The 16,191-nt window shown below is 37.1% G+C and overlaps 1 protein-coding gene across 1 annotated transcript; it reads left to right on the top strand.

The window, feature by feature from the left end:
• Nucleotides 1-520: 520 nt before the first annotated feature.
• On the top strand, nt 521-12,739 carry LOC126621360 (uncharacterized). The gene is made up of 18 exons (XM_050289801.1): nt 521-988; nt 1,826-1,905; nt 3,454-3,504; nt 4,193-4,714; nt 4,848-5,105; nt 5,497-5,562; nt 5,646-5,825; nt 5,916-5,967; nt 6,077-6,358; nt 6,794-6,904; nt 7,185-7,376; nt 7,808-8,083; nt 8,381-9,004; nt 9,656-10,143; nt 10,438-10,498; nt 10,597-10,665; nt 11,412-12,037; nt 12,144-12,739. Exons 1-17 carry the CDS (start codon nt 746-748, stop codon nt 11,496-11,498), a joined length of 3,642 nt encoding a protein of 1,213 aa, XP_050145758.1. The 5' UTR covers nt 521-745; the 3' UTR covers nt 11,499-12,037; nt 12,144-12,739.
• The last annotated feature ends 3,452 nt before the right edge of the window (nt 12,740-16,191 follow it).

The raw sequence follows: 16,191 nt of genomic DNA, 5'->3' as shown, positions 1-16,191 counted from the left end.
CAACAAGGAAGCCACACAAAAAAATCTAGCAATATCTTTCCTTATGGGAATTTGAGTTGTACTACTCAATTCTAGTTTCCAAAACTTACCCACATTGCCCCTACAAGTACAATCTAAAGACGAATTTAAACCACATTATTGCTAGCCTATTGTGAGGTTAAGCCCACATCTTCCCTTGACGTAGATAATATCGTTTGTTAAAAAAAAAAATTCATACGAAAAAATAAATGAATAAATAAAAAAAATCAAACACAAATAAAAAAGAAAATAAAGGAAAAATAAATAAAATCTCTCTCTCTCTCTCTCTCTCTCTCTCTCTCTCTCTCTCTCTCTCTCTCTCTCTCTCTCTTATATTCCCAAATGTCGTTTTTGGAAGAAAAAAGGGACAAATTCTAGCGCATGCCAGCTAATCACCCCTCATAAAACTACGCCTATCCCTCCAGCTAATCACAGCATTACACCGATGTTTAAGAATCTCCCAAAAATATTACTTAATTATTTTAGTAATTAAATCCATAAAATTCAAAATTCAAATAAATAAAAACCATTTTCGCAATCTCTCTCTCGCTCTCGCAGACTTGGTTTGCATTTCGAGCACAACATTATTTTTTTTTTTCAGATTTTGCTCAAATGTAAGAGTCGAGCTCTCCACAGAGCAAAAAAAAAAAAAAAAAACGAAGTTTTTCTTCCGCCGTGCGAGGTGAAAGTCTGAGAGATTCGGGTGGCGACCCGACCCCAGCACCCGATGTCTTCGGGCTACAACAGTCCGGCTCGGAGCCCCGGGAGTTCGAGGCTTCAGTTGGGCGGAGGCGGAGGAGGAGGAGGAGGAGGAGGAGTCTCCAGGTTGAGATCTTCGTTGCTCAAGAAGCCGCCTGAGCCGCTGCGCCGAGCTGTGGCCGATTGCCTGTCCTCCTCCGCCGCGGCTACCTCCCACCATGTGACCACTTCCTCCACCGTGCTCCTCTCCGAAGCTTCTCGAATTCTTCGGGTGAGTGAAAATTGTCTTGCTTATGGCTGTTTGGTTTGTGATTTAGCTCCGGGATTTTTGGATCTTTGAAATGCCGGTTTATGCTCTGGAATCTAGGTCTTCTTGGTTGTGCGTTGTGTTTTAATTGGTGGATTTTGAATGAATTCGAGATTTTAACTCTGTTTGGTTGCTGAGAAAATCTTCTTTATAGTACAAAGCAAGTTATCAGTGAGTTTTATAGAGTGTTTTTAGCTTGCTACATTCTCTTAGCAATTAGCAACGAACAGAGCATGAGTGCTGAAAATGGTTATTCGTAGTGTGTGTGTGTGTTTACGTTTTGAGTTTGCATTGGAGGGAGTATTTAATGTGTTTTCCCTGCTCTGTGATTGGTCTTAAATAAAAAAAGTCCTTGCTTGGATCACTAAATATTTAAATTTGAAAGAAAACGCTTCTTTAATTATAGTCGTCCTTGGGCTATAAGCTCTTTATACATAGTTACAAGTGTTTGAATTAATCTGGCGTTTATAACAAATTTGTTGCTCGGTTGGCACTCAAAAGAGTATTCTTTTCTGAGTGGTTCTCTATTTAACTATACATAATGGGGCAAGTTGAAATGGAATTTTATTGCTGATTTTCGAATTTACTGCTTATGGAGCATATCTATATTTCACTGGCGGTCTTGGCTTGAAGTAGAATAACATGTCGAGACTTTATTGCTGCTGGTTAGTGGCGATTATTCAGTTATCCACACATCAGTGTATCTGACCTATGATTAACGGTGCTCTGTATCCTCTTATTTGATTGACTTGAATGAGATTCAGTTCATATTTCGCAAGTTAAACTTATTATGACTGGCAGGACTATCTGGCAGCCCCTTCGACGATGGACTTGTCTTACAATGTGATTTTAGAACATACCATTGCTGAGAGGGAGCGAAGGTAAATCTTATATATACTCTTGTAGGTTTTACATTCCTTAATTTGACTTAAATACTTGCTCATGAGCCTTAGCTCAAGTGACATGGGATGGCTGGGAAGAGGGTAGAGATCCTAGGTTCAAGTCTCTATGTAATCAATACAAAAGAAGAAACTTATGCTTCACACATTTCAGGAATGATAACAAGTGTGAGTTGGTGTCAAAACCAGCTCTGGCGATTCATTTGAAAAAAAGAGCCCAGCTTTGGCAATTGTTTAGATAAAAACTAGTTTTCGCTGTGTGCTTTCCAGACCTGCATCACAAGATTGAATGGGCTGTAAAATATAGTTCAAGTAACCTATTAATCAAAAGTCAGGAAGGGTAAATTTGGGAATACCTGTAACAGCAAACCATTATAACTGCAAGTAAGTTGCGTATAGAAATAATATTTAATACTCATAAGAGCTTTGTGGTAAATATAGGTGATTGTTTTATCAAATAGGTATTGATACTAGAAACCCTAAAATAGAAGGCGAGGAGTAAACATTTATGACTTCTAGTTGATGGTAAATAAGTATGCATATGGAATTCAATAAAGAAAGGAGCATTTTCAATCAAACGAATCAAAAAAGGTGATAGCAGATATGTATAGGATAGAATTATAATAACTATTTGACTAACATACACAAGGAATATTTTTTAGATTAGAAGCATAGTGGTACACTGGAGTACTGGACCTTGTAGACATATATTCACAAATATGCGTCTCTGCATGTATGTGTATGTACATTTAGTGTTTTTAGAAGTGCATGTAAATTATCTCCATTTGCACCTACTTGCAAATCATTATCATTTTTATTTAATATGGATTTTGCTCTATCATGATTTATAGGACAACTAGCACTTGCCTACACACTTTGTATGTATGAACAAATTTTTTTAGAAAATGAGAAGGAGAGCGGGAGAGAGAGAGAATGTGGGGGGAGTGGGAGGTATTTGTTTTTGGTAATTTTTTTTTATTTTATTTTTTAAATATTGAAGGTATTTCAACATCACCTGTATGTGGGGCTTCAATAAAAAACAGTAAAATTTGAACCTGTGAAATTACATTATTGCCCATCATTTTTTTTTTTGGTGTGATAGAAGACTAAGTATTCTTTTCACCCTCTTTTGGTTGACAAAGAGGGTTATTTTGCTGTATCATGATTTATAGGACAACTAGCATTTGCCTACACATTTTGTGTGCATGAACACATTTTTTTAGAAAATGAGAAGGAGAGAGGGAGAGAGAGAGAAAGTGGGGGGAGTGGGAGGTTTTTGTTTTCGGGGTTTTTTTTTTAATTTTTAATATTGGAGGTATTTTAACATCACCTGTAGGTGAGGCTTCAATAAAAAAACAGTAAAATTTGGACTTGTGAAATTACATTATTGTCCATAATTTTTTTTGTGTGATAGAAGACTAAGTAGTCTATTCACCCTCTTTTGGTTGACAAAGAGGGTTTCATTAATTCATAGAGATTAATAGATATATGTGTTGATCCTTTACCTGATGTTACTTTTATTTATGCCAGCCCAGCAGTTGTTGCAAGGTGTGTGGCACTTTTGAAACGCTACCTTCTAAGGTATGTTCTACATATCATGAGATCTTTAATGATTCTAATAACTTGATGTATGAGTTGTTTATGTAATGGCTGTACAGTCTTGTACTCATTTCTTCTAGTTGCATTTTGTCATTTAATTATTATATTTTTGCTTGAAATGGGCTTCACTGTTTTCTATTTGTTCATAATCCGTCCAGTGGTCATTATTGTAATTTCCTTTGTCTAGAAGCTGTCGGTGGTGACTACACGTGTAGTGTAGGGACTACACGTGTAGTGTAGGGACTGATATGCCTGATTTTCTTCTGTGGTTATTTTCTTTAATCTCCTCTCAAAGCCTAAGCTGGGAAAGAAGATAATGCAGGATACTAATTTATAAGGAGAAACCTGTACTGGTTTCATTGAAATTAAAATAAATAAGGCATTTTAGAGAAGTGATTTATCTCACTCTCAGTGCACAAGTTATCCTCATTTGTATATTTAATTTCTCATCTTCCATTTACTGCATTGCAGTTAATTTTAACAGGGGCTTGAGACCTGCCATACTGACACTGATTTGAATATCTTTTATGTTGTCGTTAAAGTTACCTAGTAGGCCCTTACACTGATGCCCATTCTATGGTCTGAAAGGAGGGAGAAACATCTTTCCTACAAGTATAGTTTCTGGCAATTTTGATTAATATGGCTATACATTCTTTTTTTCTCTCTGTAGGTACAAACCTAGTGAAGAGACATTACTGCAGATAGATCGCTTTTGTGTAAACACCATTGTTGAATGTGACATTGGTCCAAACCGGAGATTGTCTCCACGGTCTCAATCGTTTGGATCAATAACATCAACAATATCAACGGCATCTACAAATGTTGTTCCTTTATCTGTACCTAGTTTTGCGTCCGAGGCACTTGTGAAGTCATTGAACTATGTGCGGTCTCTTGTGTCTCAACATCTTCCAAAGCGGTCATTCCATCCGGCTGCTTTCTCTGGAGCCCCTTCTGCAACTAGACAGTCTCTTCCGAGTCTGTCTTCTTTGTTGAGCAGGTCCTTTAATTCACAACTAAGCCCTGCACATAGTGGAGAACCTTTGGAGAATAAAGATGCTACAACTATGTCCATTTTGAACTTATCAAACATTGGAAAGATTGATGGAATGGGAGATCTTGAATACTTTGCACTGGACGTTTTCAAGTGGCGCTGGCTTGGGGAACAGCAGTCATCATCCTTGGGGACTGAAAGGTAATCACATATACTTGTGTTTAGCTTCTAATCTCTTGTGGTCTATTTCTTTGTAGTTCACAATTTTTTTGGTCAATATCTCATATTTTTCCTGTTGCTTAATAAACTAACTTGACTGCTTAACCCTATCAAGTGATCGTGTTGTAAATCCCCAAGATATGAGAACACATAGTCTTCTAGAAGTAGGTGCAGCAGCTCTACTTGTAGGAGATATGGAAGCTAAAATGAGAGGTCAACCGTGGAAGTATTTTGGAACTGCTGATATGCCTTATCTTGACCAACTGCTGCAACCTTCACCGGTAACAGCGATAACTGATTCTGCCACTGCACGTTCCCATTTGAGAGCAATCACAGCATCTAAACGTACTAAATCTGGCCCTCATCAAATATGGTATGCTCTTACCTCTTATTCAACTATTGTTACATCTCGGTCAACTGTGTTACAGCATTTTAAAAAATGTTGTGTTGAAATTTGGTTCTTCAAATTTGTGGCACATATCTCTGAATATTACAACAGAATAGAATCATGTAATTTGAAGATGTTTCTATGACTGGCAAAAAAAAAACTTGAAGATATTTCTTTTAAATTCACTGCCTTTTGCAGATATTTCTTTTACCACCAGGGATTTACATTTAAGCTAATCTCTTCTTAATCCCAGTTTTCTGATGCATATTTGTTAAACCTGTACTCATTAGTCATACGTTATCTGATCTGATTCTAAAACTTTGATACAATATTGAACAACCAAGTGCTATTTTGACATTGTACATCCAAATTTCAGGGATGATTCTCCGGTGAGCACATTTCGTCCTCGGGCGAAGCCACTATTCCAGTATCGTCACTACAGGTAACAAATAATCAATTATGTTGTTTATTATCAATTACTCTCTCTCTCTCTCTGTCTCTCACCATATTTTGGTTGTGTATCAGTGAACAACAACCCTTGCGATTGAATCCTGCTGAGGTTTGTGAGGTTATTGCTGCAGTTTGCTCTGAGGCATCTTCACAGAATGCTAATGTGAAGACTGTATCATCTAGATTAACTAATAACTATGGAAAACCATCAATGGATGCGGCAGTGAGCGTCCTTATCAAACTTGTTATTGACATGTATGTAGTTATGCATTTGGCCAGTATTCATTACAGTTCACATTCCCTGTCTTTTGCTGCCTCATTGTATGTTGAAACCCTATTTTGTAGGTATGTTTTGGATTCAGGGACTGCTGCCCCTCTCACTCTGTCTATGCTTGAGGTGATGGTCAACTACATGCTAATTTTTCATGATTCTTATCCATTTCCCCACCCCCCTCCCTTTTTATTTCTTTCATTAGGTTACAAATTTTTTTGATATTACCTTTCAGGAAATGCTTAATTCTCCAAGAGCAGCATGTAGGAATCGTGCTTTTGATTTGATTTTGAACCTTGGAGTTCATGCTCATTTATTAGAGCCAATGGTAGCCGATAACGATTCCACGATTGAAGAAGAGTATTCTCAAGAATCATATTTTGACAGTGAATCTAAGCTTGCAACACAAGGAGTGGGAAGATCAGATTCTCTTATCATGGGCACTTCCTCAGCTATTGATAATTTTGAAACTTGGATTTTGAATATTTTGTATGAGATATTGCTGTTTCTTGTCCAGGTATATTTTCTCTGTCATTTTCGATATAGAACTTTCATCTTGGATGCATGTTATTTTTCTGTTTTAGTTTTTAGGTTACGCAAAATAATTGACCCCTGCCCCTTCTCCAACCAAAAAAAAAAAAAGGATACATCAAACAAGCTACAAACTAGTGTGGGTCCATTAAGATCAGTGTTCAACTAAAAAGTTATCAGTCTAAAATGAATGTAAAATGAATGTTCCGTATAATGTTTAGACAAAGAGAGCAAACTTCTACTCCTCTTCCATTGAAAATCCACCACCTTCTTATTTTAAAAAATCTGTGGTTTCTTTCCACCCAAACAAGCATGTTAGGACACATAACTATACTATTTTTCTTTTAAATGTTTTAGCTCCATATAGCGTGGAAATTATTGACATCATTCTTAACCAACCAGTCTCTTATCTTTCATACAGATAGAAGAGGAGGAGGAATCTGTCTGGGCTTCTGCTCTTAGTTGTTTGCTATATTTTGTCTGTGATAGAGGCAAAATCTTGAGAAACCGGATAAATGGACTTGACATAAGGGTGAGATATTTATGCAGTTTTGTATATCAATGCTGTAAGCATTGAAAATATTTGACAAGTTTTTCTTAGCAACTTTTCCTATATTTTTAATGTATTTTTTTTATTTTTTATAATACCATCTATTTTATAAGATATAAGGCTAATGTGTGAATAAAGCAGCTTATGATCTTATATATCCAGTTTGTACCAAATAATTCCATAATCTAAGAAATCACTTGATATTCCTTTTCTATCATATCAGCGAGTTTAATGTTGGTTTTAATTCACTTCCTACTGTCAGGTTTTAAAGGCACTACTAGAAATTAGTAGGAAGAATTCTTGGGCAGAAGTAGTTCATTGCAAGCTTATTAGCATGTTAGCAAACATGTTTTATCAAGTACCTGAAGGAATCAACAAGGCTGTTTCAAGTACCCAATTATTTCTGGTGGAGCAAGTTGATCTGATTGGTGGAATAGAGTTTATTTTTGTTGAGGTATGCTAGTAATTTACCATGAAACTGGAATAAAATAGTAAGGTTTGTTGATTTTTTTTCCGTTCCTTTTTTGGCTGAACTCTGAAGATTAGCTTTTTTAGAAATTTGGGTAGTTAGTTGATTCCTAGCATTTAGCTAAGAACCCTGGTAATCACAATCCTGTTATAGTCTTTGTCTTGTAAAGCGTTTGTCTGATATAACATTTGGTATGTGCTTATCCTAATCTTTGTGGACGGGAAAGCAAGTTTGGTGATCTAGATATTGTAAAAATCACCTTAGTAGAAGATGGAGACAGGCCTGTTATTTGAGATAAGCTTTACCTAAATGTTTATTTGTTATTATTGGAACTAATATACAAGTGCTTTTGCATTGAAGGTTTCTTTTTACGAAAAAGTTTCCTGATTCGAAAGTATAACTTTTTTGCAATACAGTATTCACTTGCAAAATCAAGGGAGGAAAGGAGAAATCTGTTTTTGGTTCTTTTGGACTATGCTTTGCATCAAATAAATGAAATATGCATAGCTACTGGAGTCACTGAGTATAGCGATGATGAGATTCAGCCTCTTGTTGCCCTGCTCAATCTGGCTGATGCGCCCGAAGCTTTTTATATATCTGTTAAGCTTGGGTTGGTAGGCATTGGGGAAATCTTGAGGAGTTCTATTTCAGATGCATTGTCTAGATATCCAAACAGTGAACGGCTCAATATGGTAATGTGTGAGTCAGTGTGCATGTTTTGTTCATTCGTTCTAAACAATTGTATTTGTGCATGCGGTGTGGGTAGCCCATGCTTTTCAAATTTTCAAGAGTCCAGACTATATTGTATGCAAATTCAGTGAACATTTTGTTATTCTATTTTTGCACATTTTTGTTTAGTGGAATTTTTGCCAGTTTCAGAATTTAGGGAGTTTTCTGTGGTTCCATATTTTCTTTGATATTGGATAAGTCAATTAATTGCAACATTTTATCAAAGTTGCTGCTATCTGAATTTTGTTTTAACTTTACAGCTATTGGACAGTGTAATGGAGAAACTTGGTGCGACAACAAGCTCATTTACTCATTTGGACACGGAGTTCTCACACATGATGCAGATAACCAAATCTTACAAGTCTCTGGATAGCATTGAAGGTGCAGTTCTGAGAAATGGTGTTGGCGAAAAAGCGAAACTCTCATGGGCTCTTTTACATTCCCTTCTTCATTCAGAAAGAATTGCATACCGTCGGAATGCGTATATCTGGTTAAGTGACCTGCTTATTGCAGAAATTAGTGAAGAAAGGAATTCAAGTATATGGTCAAATATAAAAACCATGCAGCAAAAAATTGCCCAAGCAGGTGTTTATGATTCTTCAGTTGCTTCAGATGTTCCTTTGCCCATTTGGCTTATGTGTGGACTTTTGAAATCAAAGCACAACTCAATCAGATGGGGATTTTTGAATGTTCTTGAAAGGCTTCTCATGAGGTGTAAGATTTTGTTAAATGAAAATAAAGTCCAGCAATCACATGGCAGTGATATTGGCAATGTACGGAAAGATAGCCGCCTTGAAAAAGCTAATGCAGTGATAGACATCATGAGTAGTGCCTTGTCCTTGGTTTTTCAGATTAATGAAACAGATCGCATTAATATTTTGAAGGTAATTTGCTTAGAACTGGTAAATCTCTTTTACTAAATGCAGGAAAATATGACGCACCGAAATGCATAAGCTTTAATTATACGACTTTTAAGTTTTGATCTATGGACTGTGAGTGTTACCTTTGAGATTGTTTGAAAAAGCATAAGGTGTACCACTTCTGAATGGTATAGGGACTGTGAAGTTTTCTCAACTTAGTCTTGCTGTAGGGTCAAATAAAAAAAAAAAAAGGTCGTACCCAGTGCACAAGGCTCCCGCTTTACGCAGGGTCTGGGAGAGTATAAAATGTTTTGTTTGCACATAATAATATTCAGTATTGTGGAATGTTTCTTGACCTTATCTATTCAGATTATTGGTGTAATATTGATAATGCTGGATGTCATGACATAATACATTCTTATTTAAATGATTTACTGGCTGGAAGTTTTAATCGATAGATTATATGTAAGAAAAAATAAATGAAAAATCAAACTGAGTACATCCAGTGCAAATCTATGTTTTCAAATGGTACTGGAGAATTTGCTTTGGGTTGCTGCAAAGTGCATTCTCATTTTCCTCCAAGGTTCATTTATGTTTCATGTTTCTATGGAATTTTCTTGTGTGACTTTTGATTTGTACAGAGTATCTCTATTTTCCTTGGTTTTCTGTCAACAGATGTGTGACATTCTATTCTCTCAATTATGCTTGAGAGCTCCATCTGCAAATACAATAGACTTTGGAGATGATGCACAGCTTGGTAGGGTTCTTAGTCGGATGGATGGAGGTAAAATAGTTGACGAGAAAGAGAGTTCTCGCCAAGATGTTTGTATGGAAGAATCCAGTGCCAGATCTGGCCTCAGTAATAACAATCCACTAGATCATGAGACAGAATCAATGGCAGCACTGCTTCTCCGAGGACAGGCCATAGTTCCCATGCAGTTGGTTACACGAGTTCCAGCTGCTTTGTTTTATTGGCCATTGATTCAACTTGCTGGTGCAGCAACAGACAACATTGCGTTGGGTATAGCTGTTGGAAGCAAAGGAAGAGGGAACCTTCCTGGTGCTATATCTGATATACGGGCTACCCTTTTGTTACTTCTAATTGGTAAATGTACTGCAGATTCTGCTACTTTCCAGGACGTTGACGGGGAAGAATTTTTTAGGTGATTCTTCAATTCCATGCTACTACTGGATTAGCTTAATTAGCTTACTGTTTTTTGTTTTGTTATGTGTGCATATATATAGAGGTCGCACTTGGTGCGATGGCAAGTGCCTTCGCTCATGAACGGTAGGTCTCGGGTTCGAGACTTGGGAGCAGCCTCTCCATAAAATGGGGGTAAGGCTAGCCGACATTCACCTCTCCCAGACCCTGCGTAAAGCGGGAGCCTTGTGCACTGGGTACGACCTTTTTTATGTGTGCATATATATGATATATGATTACTTTGTATTAAATTCAGGGAACTCTTGGATGACACAGACTCGAGGGTGGCATATTACTCATCAGCTTTTCTTCTGAAGGCAAGAACGCTTTTTCTCCTCTTCCCACAAACAAATTACAGTGTGCTGAGTATGTGGTGAAGTTTGTCCTACTAACAATTTTAATTTGTGCTTTACAGCGAATGATGACAGAAAAACCCGAAAAGTACCAGCACATGCTTCAGAATCTTGTTGTTAGAGCTCAGCAGGTGGGCCTTGTTTTATTTTTTTGCATGCCGTTGCACATTCTCACATATGATTCCTGAAAAAGATAATGTGTCATATTTTGCATTTATATTATCATATTTTCTCAACTTTGATAAGGTACTTGAAATATAGAAATTTTTAGGAAGAAACATTAGAGTATAGGTTATTGAGGATTGCTTTCTTTGTAGGAGCAATATATCATTGTAAATTTGTGTTTTAGATAACATTGGTGGGAAATATGATAGTTTTAGGCAGCAGCCTGATAAGGAACTAATATAGCATTCAACTACTGGATATTTATTCCTTGTCAGAAGAGCCACAGACATGAAATATTATTTTGTAGGGACTGAGCCTTATTCTGAAACCAACCTTGCCGTATCCTAAGTATATCGAATTATCTGTAGCGAACTACTCATCCTTGTATTTATGTCTGTATTGCTGATTAACATGCTTGGGAGCTACATTCCAAAATTTCCAATAACCTCATTTAGTTCTCTTCATAAGGGTCACGATTTATTGTTGGCTAGTTTTTAACTGCTAAGATTTTGAGGATGTAAATTTGTGTACAATCCCCTGTTGGAAGAGCTGCATTCCAAATCCTTTGGAACTTATTGTTTTCTTTGTTGCCCTTCTTTCTAGTATTATTCTTGTCTTTGCTTTTAAGTCTTGCGTCATCTCAGTTACTATCATAATATAGCAGCCAGCTTTGGGAAGGATGGTGACTCACTACCATGTTTACTCTGTGCAGAGCAACAATGAAAAGCTCTTGGAAAATCCCTATCTTCAGATGCGTGGCATACTTCAGCTGGCTAACGATCTTGGAACTGGGTTGTAATCCGGTGATGCAGATCTGTAGATGTTGCCCTTGACTTGTAGAACAATGCTTCGAAGCTCAACTTCATGCCATCACTATGACGCTTATGCTAATCCTCGAACACCACTATTTGGCATGTTTTAAAAACCTATATCTTTGGAGTCTGATTTCTGAAAGTACTAAAAAGTGGCTAAGATATGGAGTTGAAGACAAATTTATGCGGTTCTGATTGGAAAATAGTAAACAGTGGGCAGGAGATGCATTCAAATGTTGGATAATGCTGAAAAGTCTTTCCTACAGAACACAGTGCCCCAATATCAGCAATCAGTGCCTTGTGGTTGTCTTTCTCAGATTATTAGAAAATGGTGAGCCAGATCGATATCTACTTCCCATATCTTCCTCTCCATACTGTACAATTATGTAATGAATTGTTGGGGGACGCCTTTGTTGTGTAAAATACATGGAGTTGACGTTCAGCTGAAGGATTATGGCGGGGGCTCGTCAGAAAAGGGTACTTAGAGCACAAGTAGCTCTGGAAAAGTTTGTAGCCATATCTCCAGGTACTGCCACCTATCCTCAATGAATTTTGTGCGTTATTGTGGCATGATCACGACACTTTATGCTGAGATTTGTTTGTATAATACATTTTATGCTGTGTGCATGCAGTTAGTGAGCATTATAATGCCAAGAGACCTCGTGGGAAACTTTCGGAGAAATATACTCTGTACAGAATCGGGATTTCCATTTTCGTCCAAGCCTTCGTTATATTTTGGTAATTCCTGAAGGCGATCTTGATGCTGGCTTTTTATGAAAGGCATACATGGGCAGTGTAAGTTTTCAACATTTGTTAACTCATAGAGCTTCGTCTTCCTGACAGCAACGCGAAGAGAATTGATCTTTGTATGTTTGGTGGACCGAGTAACCGAGGTACTAGAGGGTAAGATCACAGGGGTGTCTCTTTTTTTTCAGGGCATCCCGAAGTGTGTCTGGTACGATTTTTGAGTCTTCAGGGTTTATTTTTGACTTTGTAAATATGTGAATTGTTTTTAATTTTGATTTTTCTCTGTTTTTATTCCTGCTTTTTCCCCGTTTCCTTCAACTAATTGTTGGTTGTTGTAAAATGGCTGTAGAGAAATTGAGTCCTTTTTTTTTTGCTTGGATTTTGAGAAGAAATTTTGTTTTTCGTGTATGACGATTCGATTGATCGATTTTTGAGAGGAAGTAACGTGGTTGGCCGAGTGCTGTGCGCCTTTCGATTGGTATTCATCCAGTGCTCTCATATAAGGGCTTTTCAAGTAATGGGGTACTGCCCAAGCTACTTAGTACTACGTTTTGATGGCGTTCTTCTCTATTTGTAAGTGAGTTTTTAAGTTCGATTCTTGTCAAACGCGAATTTGAACTACATTATCGTTAGCCATTTGTGAGGCTAAGCCTGCCCCCCTCCCTTTTAGTGTAGATAATTCTTGTTCGTAATTAAAAAAAAAAAACATGGCTTTTAATCTCCTACATGTTTGTCGGAATGCAACCATATCGGTGAGGGACAATGTTTGCTATGTGCTTATATGATCTTGGGCTACTTCCTATATTGCCAATTGGTTTTATGGTGGAACCCTAATTTCATCATGGTATCAAAGTGAGTTGTCCTCGTGTGAAGCCAAACGGCCACACGCGCTCCATGTCATCCAGTTGTTGTCCACGTGTAGGCTTGAAAATCCGCCACATGTGCGGTGACGTGTTGAGAGTTGTCTCACATCGGTGAGGGACAAGGTTTGCTATGTGCGTATATGATCTTAGGCTACTTCCTATATTGCCAATTGGTTTTATGATGGAACCCTAATTTCATCACTTATGTATGCATTGCTCATTCTTCATTCATAACTTCATTGCTCATTAGCAAAGTGCATAATTTGATGAAATTCTTTCGTATTTGAGAGAAATCTAGAACCTTGAAGGGGCCTCTTTGAGAAGAAAGCAGATGACCGCCAAATAATTAAAAATCTTTGCTTTGGTGATGTTGAGGAGCGTTGTCTAAATTGAACATGCAGTGACGATTAACGAACCATCCCAGTTAAATACATTCAAAGATATCTTCAAGTAATTGAAAATTTGAAAAAAAAATTATGAGTGAAATATAAGTGTAGCAACCCGAAAAATTAAAAAAGGGAACAATTTAAAGTATGTGAAAACCCCATGAACTACATCTTATAATTTGTGAAGAAACAGACTACCAATCCAGTTTCCACCATACCCAAAACATTTAGCACATCATCTAATCTAAGGTTCTTGCATAAACACTGTAACAGTGATGACACTACGGAAAATATGAAGAACAACAGAAATCAAAGAACACTTGAGTAACAGGAGAGGGTTTTAGAGAGAGAGAGATGTAAAGCCATTATTACACAATGATATATCTCAAAGTCTCTTCTTTCTTCGTCCTCATCTTCCTTGACATCTATCCCTTGGAGGCTTTTGGTCAGTTGGCATAACTGTCGAGTTTTACTATCCTCCATGCAGGTTCAGATTTCTCATATTGTTAGAGAGGGTAATCAAGTTGCTGATTGTATGGCCAATTATGGTGTTGATCACCCCGGTGTCCATTGGTGGGATTCATGCCCTCCTTATGCTGCAGCTGCTTATTCTCACAACCTTTATAAGCTTCCTTGTTATAGGTTTTGCTGAAAGAGGTTTTGAATTGTTGTTATGAATTCTTTAATGGTCTGGGTTTGGCATCATGTCCCCCCTGACATATTGTATTTTTCTTGTTTATCAATAAATTCTCCTCAAAATCTCTTCCCATGGTAGCAATGCTGGAGTGAGACGAACTTTGAGGCAAAAAAAAAAAAAAAAAATATATATATATATATATATATATATATATATATGAGTAAATTATATAGTAGCCTCTCAGGTTTGAGGTCTATTTGCAATCTTATACAACATCTTTAAAACATTTCACTTTCATACCTCAAGTACTATTTTATTTCAATTTCATACAACCGTTACATTTTCCATCCATGAATCTGTTAAATGCTGACTTGGCTGCCACATATATGCCATGTGGCTGCCAAATGTTTGCCACGTGGCAAATAAAATAAAATTTTAATTTTTTTAAAAAAAACCTGAAATTGGAAGAAAAAAAAAGGGACCGAACCCCTGCAACCCAGAAGAAGAAGGAGGAAGAAGAAGAAGAAGAAGAAAGAGGAGGAGGAGGAAGAAGAAGAAGAAGAAAAAGAAAAAAAAGAAGAAGAAGGGGATCGAACCCAGAACAAGGAGGAAGAAGAAGAAGAGAAGAAGAAAGAGGAGGAGGAAGAAGAAGAAGAAGAAAAAGAAGAAAGGGACTGAACCCAGAAGAGAAGAAGAAAGAGGAGGAGGAGGAAGAAGAAGAAGAAGAAGAAGAAGGAAAAAAAAAGAAAAAAGAAAGGGACCGAATCCAGAAGAGAAGAAGAAAGAGGAGGAAGAAAAAAAAGAAAAGAAAGGGACCGAACCCAGAAGAGAAGAAGAAAGAGGAGGAAGAGAAGAAGAAAGAGGAGGAGGAGGAAGAAGAAGAAGAAAAAAAAAAAAGGGACCGAACCCAGAAGAGAAGAAGAAAGAGGAGGAAGAGAAGAAGAAAGAGGAGGAGGTGGAAGAAGAAGAAGAAGAAGAAAATAAAAAGAAGAAGAAAGGGACCGAACCCATAAGAGAAGAAGAAAGAGGAGGAAGAGAAGAAGAAAGAGGAGGAGGAGGAGGAAGAAGAAGAAGAAAAAAAAAAGAAAAAAAAAAGAAGGGACCGAACCAGAAGGAAGGGACCGAACCAGAAGGAAGAAGAAGAAGAAAAGAAGAAGTAAGAGGAGGAGGAGGAAGAAGAAGAAGAAGAAGAAAAAAAAAAAATATCGAACCCCCTGCAACCCAGAAGAAGAAGGAGGAAGAAGAAGAAGAGAAGGAGGAAGAAGAAGAGGAGGAAGAAGAAGAGAAGGAGGAGGAGGAGGAGGAGGAGGAGGAGGAAGAAGAAGAAGAAGAAGAAAGTGGCAGACATGTTTTTTTTAAAAAAATTAAAAAATTATTTTATTTGCCACATGACAGACATTTGGCAAAAAATTAAAAAATTATTTTATTTGCCACATGGCAGACATTTGGCAGCCACGTCAGCATTTAACAGATCCATGGATGGAAAATGTAACGGTTGTATGAAATTGAAATAAAATAGTACGTGAGGTATGAAAGTGAAATGTTTTAAAGATGTTGTATAAGATTGCAATAGACAATAGTACGTGAGGTATGAAAGTGAAATGTTTTAAAGATGTTGTATAAGATTGCAATAGACCTCAAATCTGAGGGGTTACTATGTAATTTACCATATATATATATATATATTATCTCAAAGTCTCTTGCAAGGTATTATATGGTAGTCTAATACATCACAATTACTCAATTACCCTTTAACTAACTCACTCCTATTTGCAACTAACTAGAACTAACTCATCTCATCAGATTTTGACAAGTGTCAAAGAATCAAGCAATCATGGTTATTAAACAGAACCTCATAAACCAATGAATCCGGTGCAAATTAAGAAACTCTCATCATTTCGAACAATCTAATTCCCACCTCCGGTTCATTTTCCAGACAGAACAAGGGCATTGTGCTTTCAAATTCACAAGCACCCTACTGCCTTACTTAGCCTGCAATATCTAATAAACACATCAATCAGTGCCAAGGCCTAAAAGTGCCTCTTCG

This window comes from Malus sylvestris, chromosome 1 (assembly GCF_916048215.2).
Source record: "Malus sylvestris chromosome 1, drMalSylv7.2, whole genome shotgun sequence".
Taxonomy (NCBI): domain Eukaryota; kingdom Viridiplantae; phylum Streptophyta; class Magnoliopsida; order Rosales; family Rosaceae; genus Malus; species Malus sylvestris.
Note: the sequence above shows the minus strand (reverse complement) of the source record. Positions and strands in the feature narration are given on the sequence as shown.

Bases quoted from the DNA above. Each gene is read 5' to 3' on its own strand.
- LOC126621360 (XM_050289801.1), top strand. From the start codon at position 746: ATGTCTTCGGGCTACAACAGTCCGGCTCGGAGCCCCGGGAGTTCGAGG. The intron at 989-1,825 runs GTGAGTGAAAAT...TATGACTGGCAG, and splicing joins AAGCTTCTCGAATTCTTCGG to GACTATCTGGCAGCCCCTTC. The intron at 6,359-6,793 runs GTATATTTTCTC...TCTTTCATACAG, and splicing joins TATTGCTGTTTCTTGTCCAG to ATAGAAGAGGAGGAGGAATC.